The 18,771-nt window shown below is 47.4% G+C and overlaps 1 protein-coding gene across 1 annotated transcript in view; it reads right to left on the reverse strand.

Annotated features, from left to right (window-relative positions):
- LOC148523460 (coiled-coil domain-containing protein 3-like) overlaps positions 1–18,771 on the reverse strand; it is a 48,985-nt gene that overhangs the window by 6,723 nt on the left and 23,491 nt on the right. Inside the window, exon 3 of the mRNA XM_088473273.1 lies at positions 972–1,146. Coding sequence (XP_088329399.1) covers positions 972–1,146 — 175 coding nt within the window. The remainder of the gene's footprint in view (positions 1–971; positions 1,147–18,771) is intronic.

The raw sequence follows: 18,771 nt of genomic DNA on the forward strand, positions 1-18,771 counted from the left end.
TTGATCTGGAGGTAAATTTATGTCGATTAAAAAAATTTAAATGAAAAAATAAAATAAAAAAATTATAAAAACTAAACTGTTTAGTTTAGTACCAAATAAAAAAAAATTAGGCCAATTGAAAATAATTAATTTAAAAAAAACCCACAGTAAAAAAAAAATATAAAGCAATTATTTTATGTTTAATTAATTGCTTTAATCAAATTTGGGGTGCATACATCAACAAAAAAAGTTGATTTTGAGTTAATGTAAATTAATAATATATGTTTTGACAACATATATTGACATGTAGTTATTGGACTAATTAAGCTAATTGGAAACTTCCAATTGCTTAATTAGTCATTTGGGTAGGGGTATCTTAGGGGTTTTGAAGCAAGTCCCAACAATTTTTCCTAAAAATAAGGATGTTAGGAAAAAATTGGACTTGTTCTGAAGGTGCTCAAACAAATTGTGTGCCCAAATTTTATTTTTATTTCTTTCAAAGTGTCCTGGCGGTGATGCACGGTGGTGGCAGCATTTATGGGGAGGTTTCTCTGTGACAGGAATTGGAATGCTCATAGAGATAGAGAGGATTATGTATGGAGCAAAGTACAGAGAAATCCTGGAGGATACCCCTCTGCAGTCTACAAGAATTTCATTTTTTGTTCCTAATTAATTTTGACAAATGGTTGGATTCAATTTTTTGGGGCACAATATCAAGAATCTTGTGTTGATCAGTGGGAATACATTTTAATTAAATCCATCATAGATCCATGTTGTAACCCAGCAAAATATGAAAAAGCCCAAGTGTGGGGAGGGGGAGTGGTATGGGTGGGAATAAATTGTATAGCCCCTGCATGGAAAGATGTTGACTGATGAAAGTCTTAAATAAGAAAAGACATCTGTAACCAGGAAACAACATGGAAACAAAAATGTAACCGGAGAAAATAGGGAAATAGAGATAAATCTGGAAAGGATCACACCACGTCTCTCACCCTGCTGTCCTCCTGAGCTTCCCAATCTGGGGAGTAGATTTGTGGATCTGTTCCGATTATACAGTTGGAGAACTGGAAGATGCTAGCAAATACCCGGTTATTTTCTGGAGTGTTGGGGAAAATGGGGTCTTGAAAGTTCACTCCATGGGGAAGAAGATTGTAATTCTCGTCCATTCTGCATTGAGAGGAAGCAAAATTTGAGAAAGATCACAAATGTAGAAGAGAGAGAAAGAGAGAGAGAGAGAGAGAGAGAGAGATATCATGATCATCTCAGTGTCCTCAGCAAAGTACAAGTTATATATACACATGAACAATATCCTTAGCTTGCACCTGTGTCTGTGTATTTTGTGTTTGTATCCATCTAGTATTATGGTATTAGGAACAATTAACAAAAAAAAGAGACACAGTGGGATGCATGATTGTAAGACACAATTGTTTACATTGAGAGATGTGGGATTGGTATGAATGAGCTAAAGTGAAGAGACTGTGAATTAGGGGCCGATATTACAGAAACTCTGCTATGGAATCGACATAAAGCTTTAGCTTACCTTTAGACACTAGACTAGATGAGATATGTATTTTTGAATGTACCAATTACCAGAAAGTGTAAAAAAAAAAAAAAAGACGCAACCCCTGGCTCCCTTTGGGCGGTACGTGCTGTAAAACAGTTACAGGATTCTATTTGACCTTATCCCAATAATCCAGATGCATCAGGAGCTGGAATTCTAAGAAAATAAACACTGGGAGGAACAGAAATCCAGTAAAAAAAAAAAAACAGGACTGCCCTGAGAGATCCCAGACACATGGAAGCCATAGGCATACACAGTCTTGAGCCAAAATAACTATACTTGCATTAATACACTATGCTGTAGCAATGTAATATGAGAGGCGTCATATACTGTCTGAGACTCTGGATATAAAGCCTCTTCAATAGTTCATATAACATTTTATTTTATACTTCCCTTACTGCTCCTGGCTGTCAGTACATGGGACTGACCAACATTCCTGCAGGAGCTGCAAGTGTCTCGATGGATGCCCACCCTTGGGCAGCCATACCTGTTAGAGGTGGGGGGCTCTTGTGAGTCTGATAGCCATGGAAGGCTGGGCTAATGCAGAAATCCATGCTTGCACACAATGAACAATGGAATATGGGCTTGCAAGCTGGCTGGGAGTGGATATCTGGCAGTGCTGGCATTTGCCAAAAGGATAGGTGCATGCACCTAAGACCTAGGGAGATAGGTTACTTATGCTCACAGTTGCTATGATTCAGAGATGGACACTAGAGGCACCGCTGCTGCACCGTTGGGCTTAATTCAGAGTAGTACGCTGTTAGCATCGCTGCTGTTTCTGTGGACGCAGCAGCGTTAATAATAACATATGCTAACGCAGCAGGTGGCGCCTGGTGTAAATAGACGCCTTGTGCAAGCTTGTGGTGAGCTGCAGTTGCGCCCAAGGACGCAGCCATTGGATCAGTTGCGAAACCATCGGCCATCTGAGTAACCCCTAGATTACTCAGATGGCCGTCTCAGAACCGTAGTCGAGGCCAGGAAATCTGCATTGGAAGAAGCAGACCCTGGCTTCAGCATTCCCAGAAAACGGAGGTGCCCCCTCCCTGCTCCCAAATGGCAGCAGCCATGTCAATCAGGCTGCGGAGTCTGGGCCACTGCAAGCGAGCTCGCGTGAAGGTCTGCAATCGCGCAGTACAGATCCTGCAAATGCGCTAGTCTTCTAATATCGGAGTTGTAAGTAAAACATCGGAGAAGGTATCTTGTGTTAAAAGACTCCCACTGCCGGCTTCTCTCAACCGCTGGCTGCATCCGAAGATGCAGCGTCGAATCAATATTGCGACTATGGGTCACAGCATCGGACCTCTGAGTAACCGTAAAGTTACTCAGAGTGTCTACTGCATCTAAGTTTGCGCTGCCAGTGACTCTGCATTGGAAGACACAGACGCTGGTTTTGGCACTCCCACAAAGCGGAGGCGTCACACCTCCATTTTGCCCAATGCTCCCTGTCTCCTCCCCAAATGGGCACAGCATGTCAATCATGCTGCAGTTTAAAGCGCACTGCGACCGACACCGCAGTTGCATCAAGGCACATGCACACTGCGTCCCCAATGTATACACATACTCTAAACAGGTTGGGGACGGGATCACGGCACTCGAAATGCCGGTGGTCAGAATACCAACAGCGGCATCCTGACAGTCAGATTCCTGATGCCTGCAGGTTACTCTTCCCCTAACCATAATCCACCTTACCTGCAGCCTAGCCCTAACCCCCCCCCCCCCCCCCACAGACTAACCCTATCCTCCTAGTACCTGACCAGCATCCCGATGACCGAGATGGTAACTATATCCCCTCTAAACATTGTCCGACTTCATAAAGTTACTGCATATGGTGCACTTAGGACCATTACTGGCTCAAGAGCCATTTTGGGCTGTCGCTTGTGGGCTAAGGGCCTGATTCAGAGCCGGACGCTATTTGCGCTCGCTCGTCCAGAAAAAGGGGATGGCTATTTAAATTAACCGTTCGCTCTTTGCGGTCTGTTGACGCCTCTATGTCTGAAAGAGCGAACAAAACATGCGAACGTAATTTTGAAAAAAAACGCCCCCTGGCCGCACGCATCATACGTCATGTCCGCTATTTATTAGATTAATCGAGTACATCGGACGGTGTATGAACTGCTCGCTATTCTTGTGATTGGTTTTTCCTACCACAATCATGCGAGCAGTTCTAACTATAAAACAACCAAGTGACGTGATCGATGACACTGCTTTAGTAATTATGCACACCCTTAAAACGCCCGTTTTGACCTTTAGGCACCCCTGCGTTCTGATCTCCACTCCCCGTTTTCAAGCACCTTCCCCTGTTACCACCCACATACGCCTCATTCTGTCACTCAAAATAGCAGGCATTCACTATTTAGCGAGCACACGATTTTCGGTCGCACTGACTGGTTCGCGCATGCGTATTAAAATCCGTATGCATGCGCAGTTGTGCGAACATCGGTCGGAACGACCGAGCGGCCGCTTACGAGCGGCTCTGAATCAGGCCCTAAAACCTTTGTGTGCTCAGGGCAAATGAAGGATTAACCAACTAGTATCTGCAAAAGAGTACACTGTAGGGGTAACCCATTCACCATCGACAGTTTGCCACCGTTGTTTGATGGATTTGATAACGGGGTTCCAATGCTTCTCTGCCACTGATGGCCGTGAAGGGAAAACATTTTTTATTTCTTCTCTGTGCAGGGGGTATGAAGTTCAGCCCAGTCCCCAGTGACTAGATAAAACTAGGCTACTGTTGCTCAACACAGCAGAAATGTCCATCGATGGTGAACAACCGACTACAACATTGCTGATGACTATCAATGATTAACCCACCAATGGTCATCCCTAGTACACTGTCACAACTTATGAAACAGTGCCACCTATTGACTCTCTAGTGTAGCTTCTCAAGTGTACTCAGGGCCTGATTCAGACCCGATCGCAAGCGCTGAGTGCTCGCAACCGGGTCGATGGTGGCCCAGAGCACATGCCCACGATGTTGAGTGACAGCACGCCCCCTTTGGTGGACGGGCCGGTGGGGTGGCTGCCCAGACGGAGGAGTTCCCATGAGAACGCCTACCGTTTGGGGGCGACCCCACTGACATCACAAGTGATGTCAGTGGAAGAGCTTTCGGCTCTGTTTGAGCCGAAAGCTCTCTGGGGCTTGCTGCCACGAGACCCTACCACAAGGGTCTCGTCGCAAGCCCGATGGTCGCGATGGTCTTGACCATCGCAACCATCATCCTGGCCGGTCGCATTAGCTGTGGGTGGCAACCCACAGCAATGCGAGCGGCCAGGAGGCCGCTCCATAAAAAAAAAAAAAGACGCCCTGATTTGGAACGAGAGCTCTGAAAGAGCGTCCGGCTCTGAATCAGGGCCTCAGGGCCTGATTCAGAGCCGCTCGTAAGCGGCCGCTCGTTCGCTCCAAGCGATGTTCGCACATCTGCGCATGCGTATGGGTTTTAGTACGCATGCGCGAACCAGTCAGTGCGGCCGAAAATCGTGTGCTCGCAAAATAGCGAATGCCTGCTAATTTGAGTGACAGGATGAGGCGTTTGTGGGTGGTAACAGGAGAAGGTGTTTGAAAACGGGGAGTGGTGATCCGAACGCAGGCATGCCAAAAGGTCAAAACGGGCGTTTTAAGGGTGTGCATAATTAACAAAGCAGCATCATCGACCACGTCAGTTGGGTGTCTTTTAGCCAGAACTGCTCGCTAGGAAAATGCAACCACATGAATAGCGAGCAGTTCATTCGCCTTTCGATGTACTCGATTACGCTAATAAATAGCGGAGATGACGTATGATGCGAGCGGCCAGGGGGCGTTTTTTATAAAAAAACGTCCGCATGTTTTGTTTGCTCGTTCAGATATAGAGGCGTCAACAGACCGCAAAGAGCGAACGGTCAATTTAAATAGCCAGCCCCTTTTTCTGGACGAGCGAGCGCAAATAGCGTCCGGCTCTGAATCAGTCCCTCAGTCTGTAGCTGTTGTTATATTCCAATATTGGTGCTTTGCAAGGGCGTTTTAAGAGAGGCGGTGACCCCTATGAAGTCTGTATGGGCTCTCCTCTCTCCCGCCAGAACATATGCCAATTCCACTATTCCACTGTGCATGTGCATATCTCTGGGAAAGTGGCATCAGCGTCATTTTCTTAGTGATTTCCGCAGTGTCGGTGGAGAGGTAAATATAGTATATGGGTGCAGGTGAAGCGGGGTGGACCCAGAGGTCCGTGTGCGCCTCACACCCTGTACCCATTATAGATATGCCCCTGGTACTTTGTATGTCAGGGTTCCTGGTTCCAGGTCAAGCTCTACTTCCAGACCAACAACTGAATACAAAGTTTTCTACCAAATTGCAGAATAATACTGAACATATCAACGCTGCTATTACGTCCTCTTCTTTATTATGTCTAGCACAGAAATGGAGACAGACACACACCACATGTGTTATGTATCACCCAGTAAAGCAGAAGTAGTCCCATAGGGAGCAAAGCACAGCTTCCTGCACAGTTTTTCATGATTACTGACGGCAACTCTACACTGATGGGAAACAGAGGCTGAGAGGGGTGGAGGAGAAGATCACTTTCTTAGTATTGCACAGATTTGCATATGTAGAACAGTTTGGAATAATCTTGGTCAATTTCCGTTATCACCCTCCTGATTGGTACTGGTAGTAGGCATGGTTTGGTGATCCAATCAGATTGCTTCTATTGCCCTGCTTTCCAAAATACAAGGTAATCATAATATTTACTGTAACCTTCTGTGAGATATAAGCTGGCAGACTTTTCCCAATCAGGGTGACCATGTCATAGAGTAATTATAGGGTAATAAACAGGCCAAAAATATACAATTTCACATCTCAATCACATTATACTGCTCATCAACACTAAATGGCCCGGTAACCATGCAGTTTTCCGAAAAGGACCCCTGATATTCAGCAAACTCCGAAAACGAGAACAAGTGCTTCCGAGAACAAGTGCCATCTTCAGACAGCTCTGGTTCTCGGATCCCGGTCGCCTCCTCACTACCTCCCCAGCGGCAGTGTGCATGCGTAACCTTGGATCACGCATGCGTAGCCAGGACGACGGGGAGGAGATAAGTAACGCAGCTACTTTCGTAGCAGCGATACTAACCGAGGGCAAAGCTGCTTTTCGGAGCAGCTATCCCCGCACCGGAGCCTTGAGGCCGTACGGCCTCCGATGATGAATAGGCCCCTCAGAGGTATAGTTATGAATAATTTGAGCATAACTGAAGATCGGTGTTGCCGACCCAGTTTACCAATCCAGAGCCCTGGCGAGCACCCCGCACCTCTGTCACGGTGGTTTGACACAGTGGGGATGAAGCAAAGTCTTTCAGTCCTCATTGCCGCGCATAGGGTAACGCCGTCTCAAACCAGGTCAGCACAGCGAGGGGCATGTCGGGGGTGTGACGCAGCTTGGGTAGGTGGGGGCATTACGGGGTGATGGCGTCATCGTGGCCCCGCCCTGTCATCTTAATAATAAGAGCTGTCCTTTGCGGTGTTGGGAGTTCCAAGTTTATGATCCAGGAGTTCCCCTGCACATGCGCTCTCCGGAGCTTGGTGCATATGGAAAATGCAGGCAGACCCCCGAAGTTCACCTACATTTTTAGCTTTGATGAGTCCCGCCCATAACACAACTGTAAAACGTAGGCCAGACAATGTTCCCTCTAAGATGAATTATATAAGAATTAAAAAGTAAACAGCTTTCATTTAAACCTCTGAGGACAGGATGTACTGGTATGCAGTCGGGAAGCCGGCGGACCTAATCCCGACAACCGGCTTCCCGACTGCTTAATCCCGGTGCCTGTCTAGACGCCTGTCATTTTACCGACGCCGGGAGACCGGCGCCCGGCATCCCGATCGAAAGGATGCCGGGCGCTGAGCGCGGACAGCCACGGGGGGATGAGGGTTAGGTTTAGGGTTCCCGAGGGGGACTTAGGGTTAGGCACCCCCCCGGGAGGTTAGATTTAGGCTAGGGGAAGGGGGGTTAGGGTTAGGCACCCCCCTGGGGGACTTAGGTTTAGGCTAGGGAAAGGGGGGGTTAGGTTTAGGCACCGGGAGGAGGTTAGGATTAGGCACCCCTAAGGGTGGGTTAGGTTAGTCAATACTTACCTTAGGGATGATAGGGATTTTCACCCATGTCGGGCAGCTGCTGTCGGGATTTCAACCGCCGGACATGCATCCGGCTGTAAATCATACCGATTCCGATGTACTAAATACAAAAAAGCAGTTTTCAGGGGTTTTACATATGGATTTAAGTCAGTGTTATGACACGCCTCTCAGATGTATCATGACACGCCCACTTTAGCGCCGCGCTCATAGGTGCTGCTTTCACAATCTCCCTGAAATGCTTTTTCAAAAGTAGGCAAGTATGTCCCCCGGGTTTCTATAATTTTAATAGAAAAAAAACATTGATAATGCTCCGATATTCAACTGTATTGTAACGTGTGGACACTTAACAGGCTTCCAGAGCTTTGGGCTTTAGTAAATAAGTGGGATGTATCCCATCGGTAAACCACAAAAAGTGCAAAACCACCGCTTAGTAAACATTTCCCTATCTCTCCATCTATGCTGAAGAAAACTTCCTCACTCACATCAGTCCCTGCACCTCCTGAGTACCCAGAAACTCCCCCTGATCAACCAAATTTTTGGGGGGCCCGCGATCAGAGGCCCTCCCCCTTGTGGTGGCAAAACACGTTTCGAAGGTCTGTGGGGAAGGCTGGAGGCAAAATTAGGTGCTTCTATGAGAACTGCACCATTTTGCTCCCTTCCCATAGACCAGTGGTGTCAAACTCGGGCCCTCCAGCTGCAGTGGAACTACACATCCCAGCATGCTGTGCCACAGTTTTGCTATTAGGACATGCTAAAACGGTGGCAGGGCATACTGGTATGTAGTCCCGCAAAAGCTGAAGAGCCCGAGTTTGACACCACTGCCATAGACCATACTTGCCTACCTTGTCATTTCTCTTCCCGGGAGAAGCCCGAGTAAGAGAATCAGGAGGGTGGCAACAGGGGCGGGGCCTGATGATTCACGTAATTAAGCCCCGCCCCCTAACAGGAAAATCATCGCAGTTGGCTAGAATTTACATAGGGGGTGGGGCCAACTGATGTGATTCATGTAGAATCACATCATTAAGCCCTGCCCCCTACACGGAGACCCACGATCGGCGCGGACATTCTCCTCATTCTGCCCACTTCACAAGGAAGTGGGCAGAATGCTGTAGAAGTGCCTACCCTTTCGGGGGGTGCGGGGGGTTACCCGAATAAACCGGAAGCCTCCCGCGAAAACTGGGAGGGTAGGTATGTATGCCATAGACACACAAATCACAGCCAATTACACCATATGTGCCAACTTTTAAAGTTTAAATTTCCGAGAGATGCCCAAAAAGGAGATGCAGCCATGCACTTCGGGGGCGGGGCCAATCCCTCACATCATTAGGCCCCGCCCTTGTCATGCAAAATGCTGTTAATCACGGGTCTATGGGGAAGGGGTGGAGCTAAAATGATGCAATTCACATAATTTTATATCCCTGCCCCCTCCCCTATGGACACGCGATTCCTAGTATTATCTACCCATCCTGCCCACTTCACTAGGAGGTGGGCAGAAGATCTGGCCACTCTTCTGGTGGTGCGGGAGACTACCCAAAAAACAACGTGAGCCTCCTGCAGCTCACAGGAGAGTAGGCAAGTATGCATTAAACCAGAGTGTTTAGGAACTGTGAGAGACAAATGGGGTATCTGGAAGATGTTTGCAATGGAATGGGATTGAAATACCGGCGGCTGTTTAGCTGGTTCAAATCCCGACAGCGGATGCTCGACAGGATAAAGATCCAAAATGGGGCAGGTAAGTACCCTAAACCTCCCCTGCCCCCCCCCCAACCCTCCCTTAGTGGTGCCTAACTCTAACCTCCCCCCTAGTGCCTAACCCTAACCTCCCCCCAGGAGTGCCTATCCCTAACCCCCTCTTACTGCTTCCTAAACCTAACCCTCCCCTAGGGGTGCCTAACCCTAATCTCACCCCCCAAACCTAACACTAACCCCATTAGACTCCCTAATCCTAACCCTCCCATCGCGTTAGCCCATCGCGGCTAACGGTAAGAGCACCCCAGACTTACCTTTGTTCGGGCAGGCATCCTTGACGCTTTATCCCCGTATACAATTTAAAACCAGCGAAAACGGGACCCGACATTGAAGAAGGTTATTTTTTTTGTTTTTTTAAGTGGTCCCATCAAATTTGGGGTACATGAAAATAGGGGTAATTTTTTAAGTCCCTAAAATTATTTTTCTAAATTCTGCAAAACTGCACCTGCCGCTAGCACCTGCATTCTAGAAAACACCTGCCGCATACATGGGGACCCCCCACTGAGGCTATTCCGCTAATTTAATAATTTTTTTCTAACACTTTTTTTTTTACACCCCAAAATTAAAAGTTAATTTTTTGGGGTGTCCCGATTTTTTTTTTTTTTTTTACACAGTTCATTTTTAAATGACATTAGCAGGGGTGCAGGCTAATTTTTTTAAGCCTGCACCCCTAAACCCCAATTCTGCAAATTTTTTTGCCATGTAGAACATGGTGAAAATTTATCCCCGTTTTTTTTCAAAGACTTTTCGAGCCTGCGAAAAGTCTTTGAAATTGAATAAGGGGATACTTGAAACATGCAAAAATGACATCATCGGCGATAATTTATCGTCAATTTCGACTTTACACAGCCTAAGTGAATACCCCTCTTAGCCATGATTTTAGTGCTCAAGTAGGACAATGGTGTGGCCAGTGCCATGTGGACGTGTACAGGCGCACCGACAGCCGTGCCGGGCGTGGGTGAAGGGTTCGTGGCCTAATGGTCATGCCCCTTAGGGGGGATGACATTTTTCTGGTGGCACTGCGCGCTGAGGGGTGGGGCGCTGTGAGCCCCTCAGCCCGGCGCATAGCCAGTGGGGGGCGCAATCAGTGTGGTCGCTGTCGCCACAGGCATAGGAGACTGCTGTGGCTGCTGCTTAGCAGGGCGTGAGCAGTCTCCCATTGCAGCTCAGCACACAGCAGCGTGTGCTGGGCTGCTGTGATGTAAGATGGAGGGGGGGGGCAGAGCTGGACCTGGGCCCCTCCAGCAAGCCCGGCTAATTATTACCCGCTCTCCCCACTCTCTGCGCCCCTGGGCGTGTACACCCCTCACATTGTCAGCCACACTGTCTCCCAAAATACATAACAATTGAGGAAACTATAAATACAATTTTAATACTGATGATTTATGGCCGGCTGTGTGGCCAGTTGGGCGGCAGGTCATCATCATGCACCTAGATGACTGGCCTATTATGGAGGCCTGAGGCTGTAGCTCCAATCACCCCATTGCAAAACTGGCCCTGTCTGAATCCACAAGTAGTGGGGACATTTGCTGTATAGCAGGCCTGGCCAACCTGTGGCTCTCCAGCTGTTGTGAAACTACAAGTCCCAGCATGCCCTGCCACAGGTTTGCTATTAGGGAATGCAAAAACTGTGGCAGGGCATGCTGGGACTTGTAGTTTCACAACAGTTGGAGAGCCACAGGTTGGCCAGGCCTGCTGTATAGTGTCACAAGAGCTGCAGGAGATATGTAATGATATCAGGCTCCTGAATGAACACAGACCATGGCCCTCACCCAGCCCTTGAAGCAGAATGCAGGTCTAATGGTCAATGCACTGTCCCTTGATGATCCAAGCTTTAGGTTTGTCTGGAAATCAGTCAGATTCATTAAAAAAAGTGACCTTGAATTGTTTTGTCGTGTACCTTAGACACGTTTTTACAGACAAATATTTATCGGTCTCGCACCCTTTGTACGTACACATAGTTTCCCATTCCTGCCTTAAGCACGTTCCATAGCCAGTTGCAGGTGGACAATGTTCACATCCCCAGCTGGGTCCCTGATCCCTGAAGGGTTTATTAATGTTATGAGCCTGCTGTCTGAACATCTGCATGAAGCACTTGCTGTGTCCACCCAGCCTCCAGCGCTGGCGAGCGGATTACCCTGCATTCTTTGGGGATTTATGGGCCATTTATTCTGCAAAGTTGTTTTAACTTTGATCCAAAGTATTGGTTTAAAAATGCCGTCCGAGGCTGTCAGCTAAACTTAGCGTCCAATCTCCAAAATGTACAGCAACTTGTTCCAGATCTCTGCCTAAACCCGAAGCGCGCTCGTGGGTGTCAAATCATAGGAAAAATGTCATCGGAATATATAGTCTACTGTCTAAGTTATTGATGTTATAATTGAATGTTCAAATTAATTAAGGACACAATGCATTCGTGACAGTATTTTTTTTTCTCATAAGGACAGTTTCCTAATTTGGGCTGTATTCAATTAGGTGCGAAAAGTCGTGATCGGCGAAAAAGTAGCGCAGATTGCGGCTTTTCACCAGGTGGAAACTATTCGCCATATTCAATTGCAAAGAATTTTCGCGTACGCGGAAAGTCAATGCAATGTAATAGGTGAAAAAGTTTTGCCTATGAATACCCGGCGGAAAAAAGTGCAGAATTGTGGTTTTGAGGTGGAAAGGTGCGGAGACCACTCTGCACCCTTTTGACAGCCCCCCCAAAGGATAACTGCGTAAAAAAAAATGAAGAAAAAAAAAGAGCAACACCCCAAAAAGGCACTTTGAAAATGGGTGGCGAAAAAGTACCGAGCGGCTGTACAAACGCAAAAACTAGCAAAATAGACTTTTGGGGGGGGGATCTGAAAGTATGGGGGAGGTATTTTTTTATTGCAGGTGTTTGCTGAAGGTGCGTTTTTTGCAGCACTTAAAAGTTGACTTTAGCGAATTGTAACCATGCTTGCACCCATTTTCAAGGACCCCAAATTTGACAGGACTACTTATTTTCACCCAAAAAACTGCTTAATGCTATTCTTCACCACTTGTGCAAAGCCGCTATTATGGTGACAGAACTTAAGTACCCCAAATAACTTCAGTAGGGCTAATCGGGGACATCTACATTGATCCCCAATGTTAGTGCATCTTTTGGGGGGTGTCAGGCTGATTTCCCCAATTCTGCCAACACTTTTCAACTGTTAAGAGTTTCGCTGGGATGCGTTTTCGTGTCCTTTGGAATTGGATACGGCGAATAGCGGGAGCACACGCGATACTTTTTCGCATGCAAAACTGGCGATGTTGGCAAAAAGTCCGGCATGCGAAAAAGTATTGTGGGTAAGAAATGAATTGAATATGGCTATGTTGGTTAAAGTTCTGCGTGTGCATCACTGGAGGCGGTGGCACCTGTAGACTTTACAATTTGATATGAAATAAATACATGTAGTGACAGTCCGCTTGTACACAACTCCCCCAATCCCGATCTTTAGATGGTGCCATCTATGAAGAACTAGATGTAGTCCCGTAGCTTAAGTCGCGTACACATTAGACCAGTGGTTGTCAAACTCGGTCCTCAGGACCCCACACAGGTCACGTTTTCCAGGTCACCCAGCAGGTGCACAGGTGTAGTCATTACTCACTGACACATTTTAAAAGATCCATAGGTGGAGCTAATCATTTCACTTGTAATTCTGTGAGGATACCTGGAAAACATGCACTGTTTGGGGTCCTGAGGACTGAGTTTAATGTATACCTGTGGTATATGTTTCTACCCTCCAACATGACCCGTTCCACCAGGTACAAAATGCTCTGCTCCTGGACTTTCCACCTAATTTATGACTGCAGTTACCTGTGTTGAAACTAAGTAATTGATGAGAAAGGTGTTTCAACACAGATGGATGCAATCATAAATTAGGGGGAAAACCCAGGAGCAGAGCATTTTGTACCTGGTGGAACGGGTCATGTCTGCTATGTGTGACCCTGTATGTATGTGTGTATATGTCTATGGGGGTGAGTGAAAAGCTAATAATAAGTACTGTAAATAGAGTAGTATAGTGGAAAGGAGCTGGGGCCCCATAAGGTCTTAATTTGGCTCTGGCACGAGGAGGAGGCGCACAGATAGCAGGCACAGCCAGGGGGCAGTGCTGAGAAGAAGGGAAGGGCCGCCCTGTTCAAGTGCCCAGTACTGCCCAAAGGTTTAGGAGGTTTTTAGAAATGGAGATGTTGCCCATCGCAACCAATCAGGTTCTAGATATTATCTTCCACATCTAAACACCCGCACTTTTGCAAATATACCCCTCAGTATGGGAAGGGCCGTGTCCAAACTGTAATCTAAATTGCAGTGTAAAAATAAAGCTGTCCTGCATTTGCCGGCTACATGCAAAAGCAGCCAGTATTTACCCCACATGCAAAAATAATAAATGTATATGTCCCCTTTACACTGCAACATGGTCTGTCCAGGTGCACAGTTACTTGCTCTATCATACTCTGCGCCTGATTCACTACCGATCGCAACTGCGATTATGCACACAATCGGCCAATCTGCAAATGCGTATGCATTGCAGTGCGCAAATTAGCCACTGCGATCGGGACTGAGGACCTCATTCAGAGTCGGTCGTTGCGGCCGCACGGTCGTACGGAAAAAGGGTCCGGATATGCAAATGATGCACTCGCAAGTTGCGTCCCTAAGATCGGATCGGTAGCTGGCCGACCAAGGGGAGGAAACGGCCGGAAGACAAAAAAATACGCCCCCTTCTCGTACGCATTACACGTCATCTACGGGCATATAAGGATTAATCGAGACCATCGGGAACCATCGGAACTGGTCGTAGAGCTTAAGGTTGACCATACCCTCTCTTAAGCTCTACGATCATGTCAATGTAATAACCACCCATGTCACGTGTGCCATGACGCTACTTTGTTAATTATGCACTCCCATAAACCGTATGCACTCCCATAAAACGCCGTTCGCATAATTAGGCACGCCTGCGTTCGGATCTCCACTCCCCCGTTTTCAAGCACCTTCCCCTGTTACCACCCACAAACGCCTCATTCTGTCACTCAAACTACCGACCTGGCTCTGTTCAAGGAGAGAGAAATTTCTGATCGTAGCGGCTAGTTTGCGCACGCGCATTGCGAACTTTACGCATGCGCAGTTTAGCGAACATCGGTGGCGTACGACCGTGCGGCCGCAACGACCGACTCTGAATGAGGTCCTGAAATCGCAGTGACTACGCAGACCCATCACAGAGTGAGTGACAAGAAGTGCAATTTGTGGGTGGTGACGGGGGATGGTTGTCGGAACGCAGGCGTGCCAGTGCGTTTGAACGCCATTAAAGGGGCGTGCATAGATTATCCACTTCGATGCCCTACGCAGCCTGAGGCCTGATAGCGTGCATAGTTTTTAGCAATTCCTGAGTAAGGTCAGAGCTTGTGCAAGTGTGCGTGAGGCTGCGATGGTACTTGATGTTACCGATGGTTTCGCAGTCTTGCTAAGCATTATGGATGTGTGTAAGATAAGGTGGGCGTCCCTGTGTAGTGCTGCGATGGCATAGCGTTCGCTATGGATTATCATACTATCGCAGTGAGACTGTGGGCCTGATTTCAGCGAGGATCGCAAGTGCTAAAACGCACGCAGCAGGCCGAATTTCGCAATCTGTGCAATGCGTACGCATCGCAGTGCGCGTGTGCGCAAATCAGGACCTGTGTGCGTAATCGCTATTGCATTCGCAGTTGAGATATGTAATGCATAACGCCTATATTCCCAAATCTGAATTAAGCCCTTTGTCAACAAGAGAAAATGACATCAGATATTTCCTTCTCCTGTACAGGAGGGGGGGATAGGATGGGTATTGTTTCCATGTGTCTACAGGCAGCGCAGGGAGATATAGAGGAAGAGAGAGGTAAAGATTTAAATCCCCAACCCTGTTTGACCCCCCTAAAATTCTCCATTGCAGACAGCAAAGGCTAAAAGCTGTACAATAAACCTTTAAGTGATCTCAGATTACAGTTGTCTGGCTCTGCTCCTGCAGCTGTTGCAGATAGTATCGGGGTAACGCTCCCCCTGCTCTAACTCCTTCCAGAGACGCAATGTCAGGCTGGAGTATGAATGGCCCATTAGGAAATCCCACAATGGGGCCACTACTGGTTCAGCAACATGTGCCGCAAAAGCATTTATACTAAACATAAACACAACATATACAGTATAAGGAATGATTAAAGTCACTTTTCCTGAGGGGCCTATAGGAGTGGGGGCCACAGACAATGCTGATACAGGCATAAACTATGTGGAACTATATACAACACATGATAAATATATATACAGTATATTACAAAACCCTCATATAGAAAATTAACGCCGTTAAAAAACCCATATTATTTGCTGACGTGATAATAGCTCAACAAGTGCTCAGCACATAGGAAAGCAAAAGAAGATGACCTGCTCTGATTATCTATTAAATGGGACCCTTGGATATGACAGTGGTTAGCTGTGCTCTGTGTATTAGATATAGCAGTAACCACAGAGTAGTTTTATGTTTGTATCAAAGACAAAGAAATGAAACCACTCTTGGTGGACGCAAATCCTGTATAGTGACGGTGGTGTCTGTGATCCGCGGCGTGGGTACAAAGACGTACCATCGGTGGCACCACCTTCTCTGGAAGGGATACAGTCAGTGTCCCGGCACATGGGATGCAGTGCTTAAAATACCGTCGCCGGGATCCCGACACTTGTCAGAATCCCAGCCATCGGCAACCCGAAGGTAAGTAGCTGGGTTAGAGGGATGGTTAAGCACTATGGGGAGGGATAGGGTTAGGCCAGGGGCGTTTTAAGAGAGGAGGGGGCCCTTGTGCACTCCTCTCTCCCTGGTGGCCGGCAGCTGACTGATGCGGCTGGCCAGCCACCGGAGCATTAGTAGACTCGGGCACTAGAGTGTGCCCGGAGTCTACTGCGCATGCGCAGAACACCGGAAAATGGCCGCAGTGGCCATTTTTCCAGTGTTCTGAGCAGCAATGACACCTGACGCGGGACCTCGGACAGGTAAGTTTAAAAAAAAAATGGGTGCAGTGTGTGTGGTGCGGGGCCCCCCTGGACCCGGGGGCCCGTGTGCCCCGCATACACTGCACCCATTATAGATACGCCACTGGGTTAGGCACTACGGGGGAGGGATAGGGTTAGGCACTAGGGGAAGGGTAAGGACTAGGCACTAAGGGTGGAGGGTTAGTTTTAGGCACCTGGAAGGGAGGGTTAAGGATAGGGGTGTTTGTATCCTAATCCTGTTGGGATGCCGGTGTCGGGATTCTGACCGCCAGGATCACGGGCGCCGGCATCCCGTACCCAACCACCTCTGAACAACCCTATGACTCCTGAGAATGTCCATCGGAAGTCAGCCGCTAAATCCAGCCCTCTACCTCCATGATATAAAGGACGCAGCCATCGGATCACTTGCGTGAACATTGGTCATCTGAGTAACCTTCTGGTTAGGTCGGGATCCCGCACCAGTATCCCGACCGTCGGCATCCCATCCTATAGCCATTGCCATCTCCTGCGCAGCATAAGCGCTCTCTGTGTGTCAGGAGAGCCGCAGTGTTTGTGGATGGTCAGACATGACTTACATGTTGCGTGACTGCCCCATGTGTGTCAACAGTACCGAAGTTTACCCTGTTGGACGGATATGAGAAGGCAGCAGTGGGTGTCCCTGTGCTCGGCTAAGCTTAGAAGGCATTAACATATAATTTTGTTTAGAGAAGTATAATTTATTTTAAATACATTAATGCTCACTTCTATTATTATTCTTATTATTAGCAGTAATCCAAGTGATTGATCTGCAGTCTACATTCGACTCCATTTATTTTCAGTTCCCTTCATTGTAGCGTTAGGCGGCCTCAGCAGCGCCCCCTGGTCCCGGTACCCTGCGCAGCTGCCTGATGGTAGCTCCGCCCCTGATAATATTCTCTTGTGAGAGTCCTGTGGCCAAACATTTCCTCACACACAGACTGTGTAACAGATTATTATAGTCTGCTCAGTCTTATCACACAAATGTTTATGTAGTTCTTACAATGCTAATAAATGAGCCATGCATTAATACATAGGTTCTATGCATCCTTCTCCTTTTACACAGCGACTACACTGTCCTACAGGTACCAGGCAGTCAGTCAGTTAGGGATTTCTCCCTGGCATGGCTAGAGCTAAATGTCTATAAGGTGATTGTGATGCGTCATAATTAGAGCCATAACTAGACTTTCTGGTGCCCTGGGCCAGAAGGAGCATCGTCACCGCCCCCCCCCCTCCCCATTTTTCAAATAGGGACATAAGACACGCACCCGAAAAAAAGGGCCGAGGCCTCATGGGGAAAGGGTATAGCAAATATGATTTGTCCCGTACGATGATGAAGGGGTACTGATCCCTTTATACCACTGTTATCCAGGTGTCACTGCCAAATACAATGTGAATCCAATGGCTGCAGTGATGATACACAGTACTTATGCAGAGGTGATGAATCGAGTCCCGGGTATGCCAAGATTTTGAAATGTGTGTGTAAATAAAGTAGGATGTGCTACAGGTGCTTGGAGTGATGGCCAGATGGAGGGGACGTAGTCCAGGGAGGAGATAGGAGCATATCAAGCAAAAAGGAAGCGCTTAGGTAATCCAATGTGACATATACGTGTGGCCGATTCCTGGACACAATTTGCAACATAAGTTTTGGATAAAAATTAGCAACAAATGTAATTCAATGTAATACTGAATGTGTTACAAGTGAAAATAATATTAGATGACCACCAAATAATGAAATCAAAATAAATGGAAAATATAAATAATAAAAATAAATATAAAATAAATAACGAAATTAAAATGAAATGTAAATGCTTGGATAATTAAAAACTAATAGACACTAATGTGCTATTAGTGATGTATAAGCTCTTTTGTACAGGTGGGTACCTGCTGCTGAAGTGCAATGCAGCGGCTGCTGTCCCTACCTTACCCTAAAGCTTGACCAGACATGGAGTTTCTATTACTCTCCCCCGCGCCGCTGATGTCTTTGCCGGCGTTCGTGGAGGTTGCAGGAGAACACTCAGCCCCATCTTCTTGTGCGGCGTGGACGTCCGACTTAGACCTTTTCAGGGTCGGCGTCCTTCCCGGCTTTTGGCTTTTGAATGTGCAGAGCCGTCAGCAGTGGTGTGTAGAAAGGCTCCCCAGAAGACGGGGCTGAGTGTTCTCCTGCAACCTCCACGAACGCCGGCAAAGACATCAGCGGCGCGGGGGAGAGGAATAGAAACTCCACGTCTGGTCAAGCTTTAGGGTAAGGTAGGGACAGCAGCCGCTGCATTGCACTTCAGCAGCAGGTACCCACCTGTACAAAAGAGCTTATACATCACTAATAGCACATTAGTGTCTATTAGTTTTTAATTA

This window comes from Taudactylus pleione, unplaced genomic scaffold, assembly GCF_031769625.1.
Source record: "Taudactylus pleione unplaced genomic scaffold, aTauple2 ptg000133l, whole genome shotgun sequence".
In the NCBI taxonomy this organism is placed as follows: domain Eukaryota; kingdom Metazoa; phylum Chordata; class Amphibia; order Anura; family Myobatrachidae; genus Taudactylus; species Taudactylus pleione.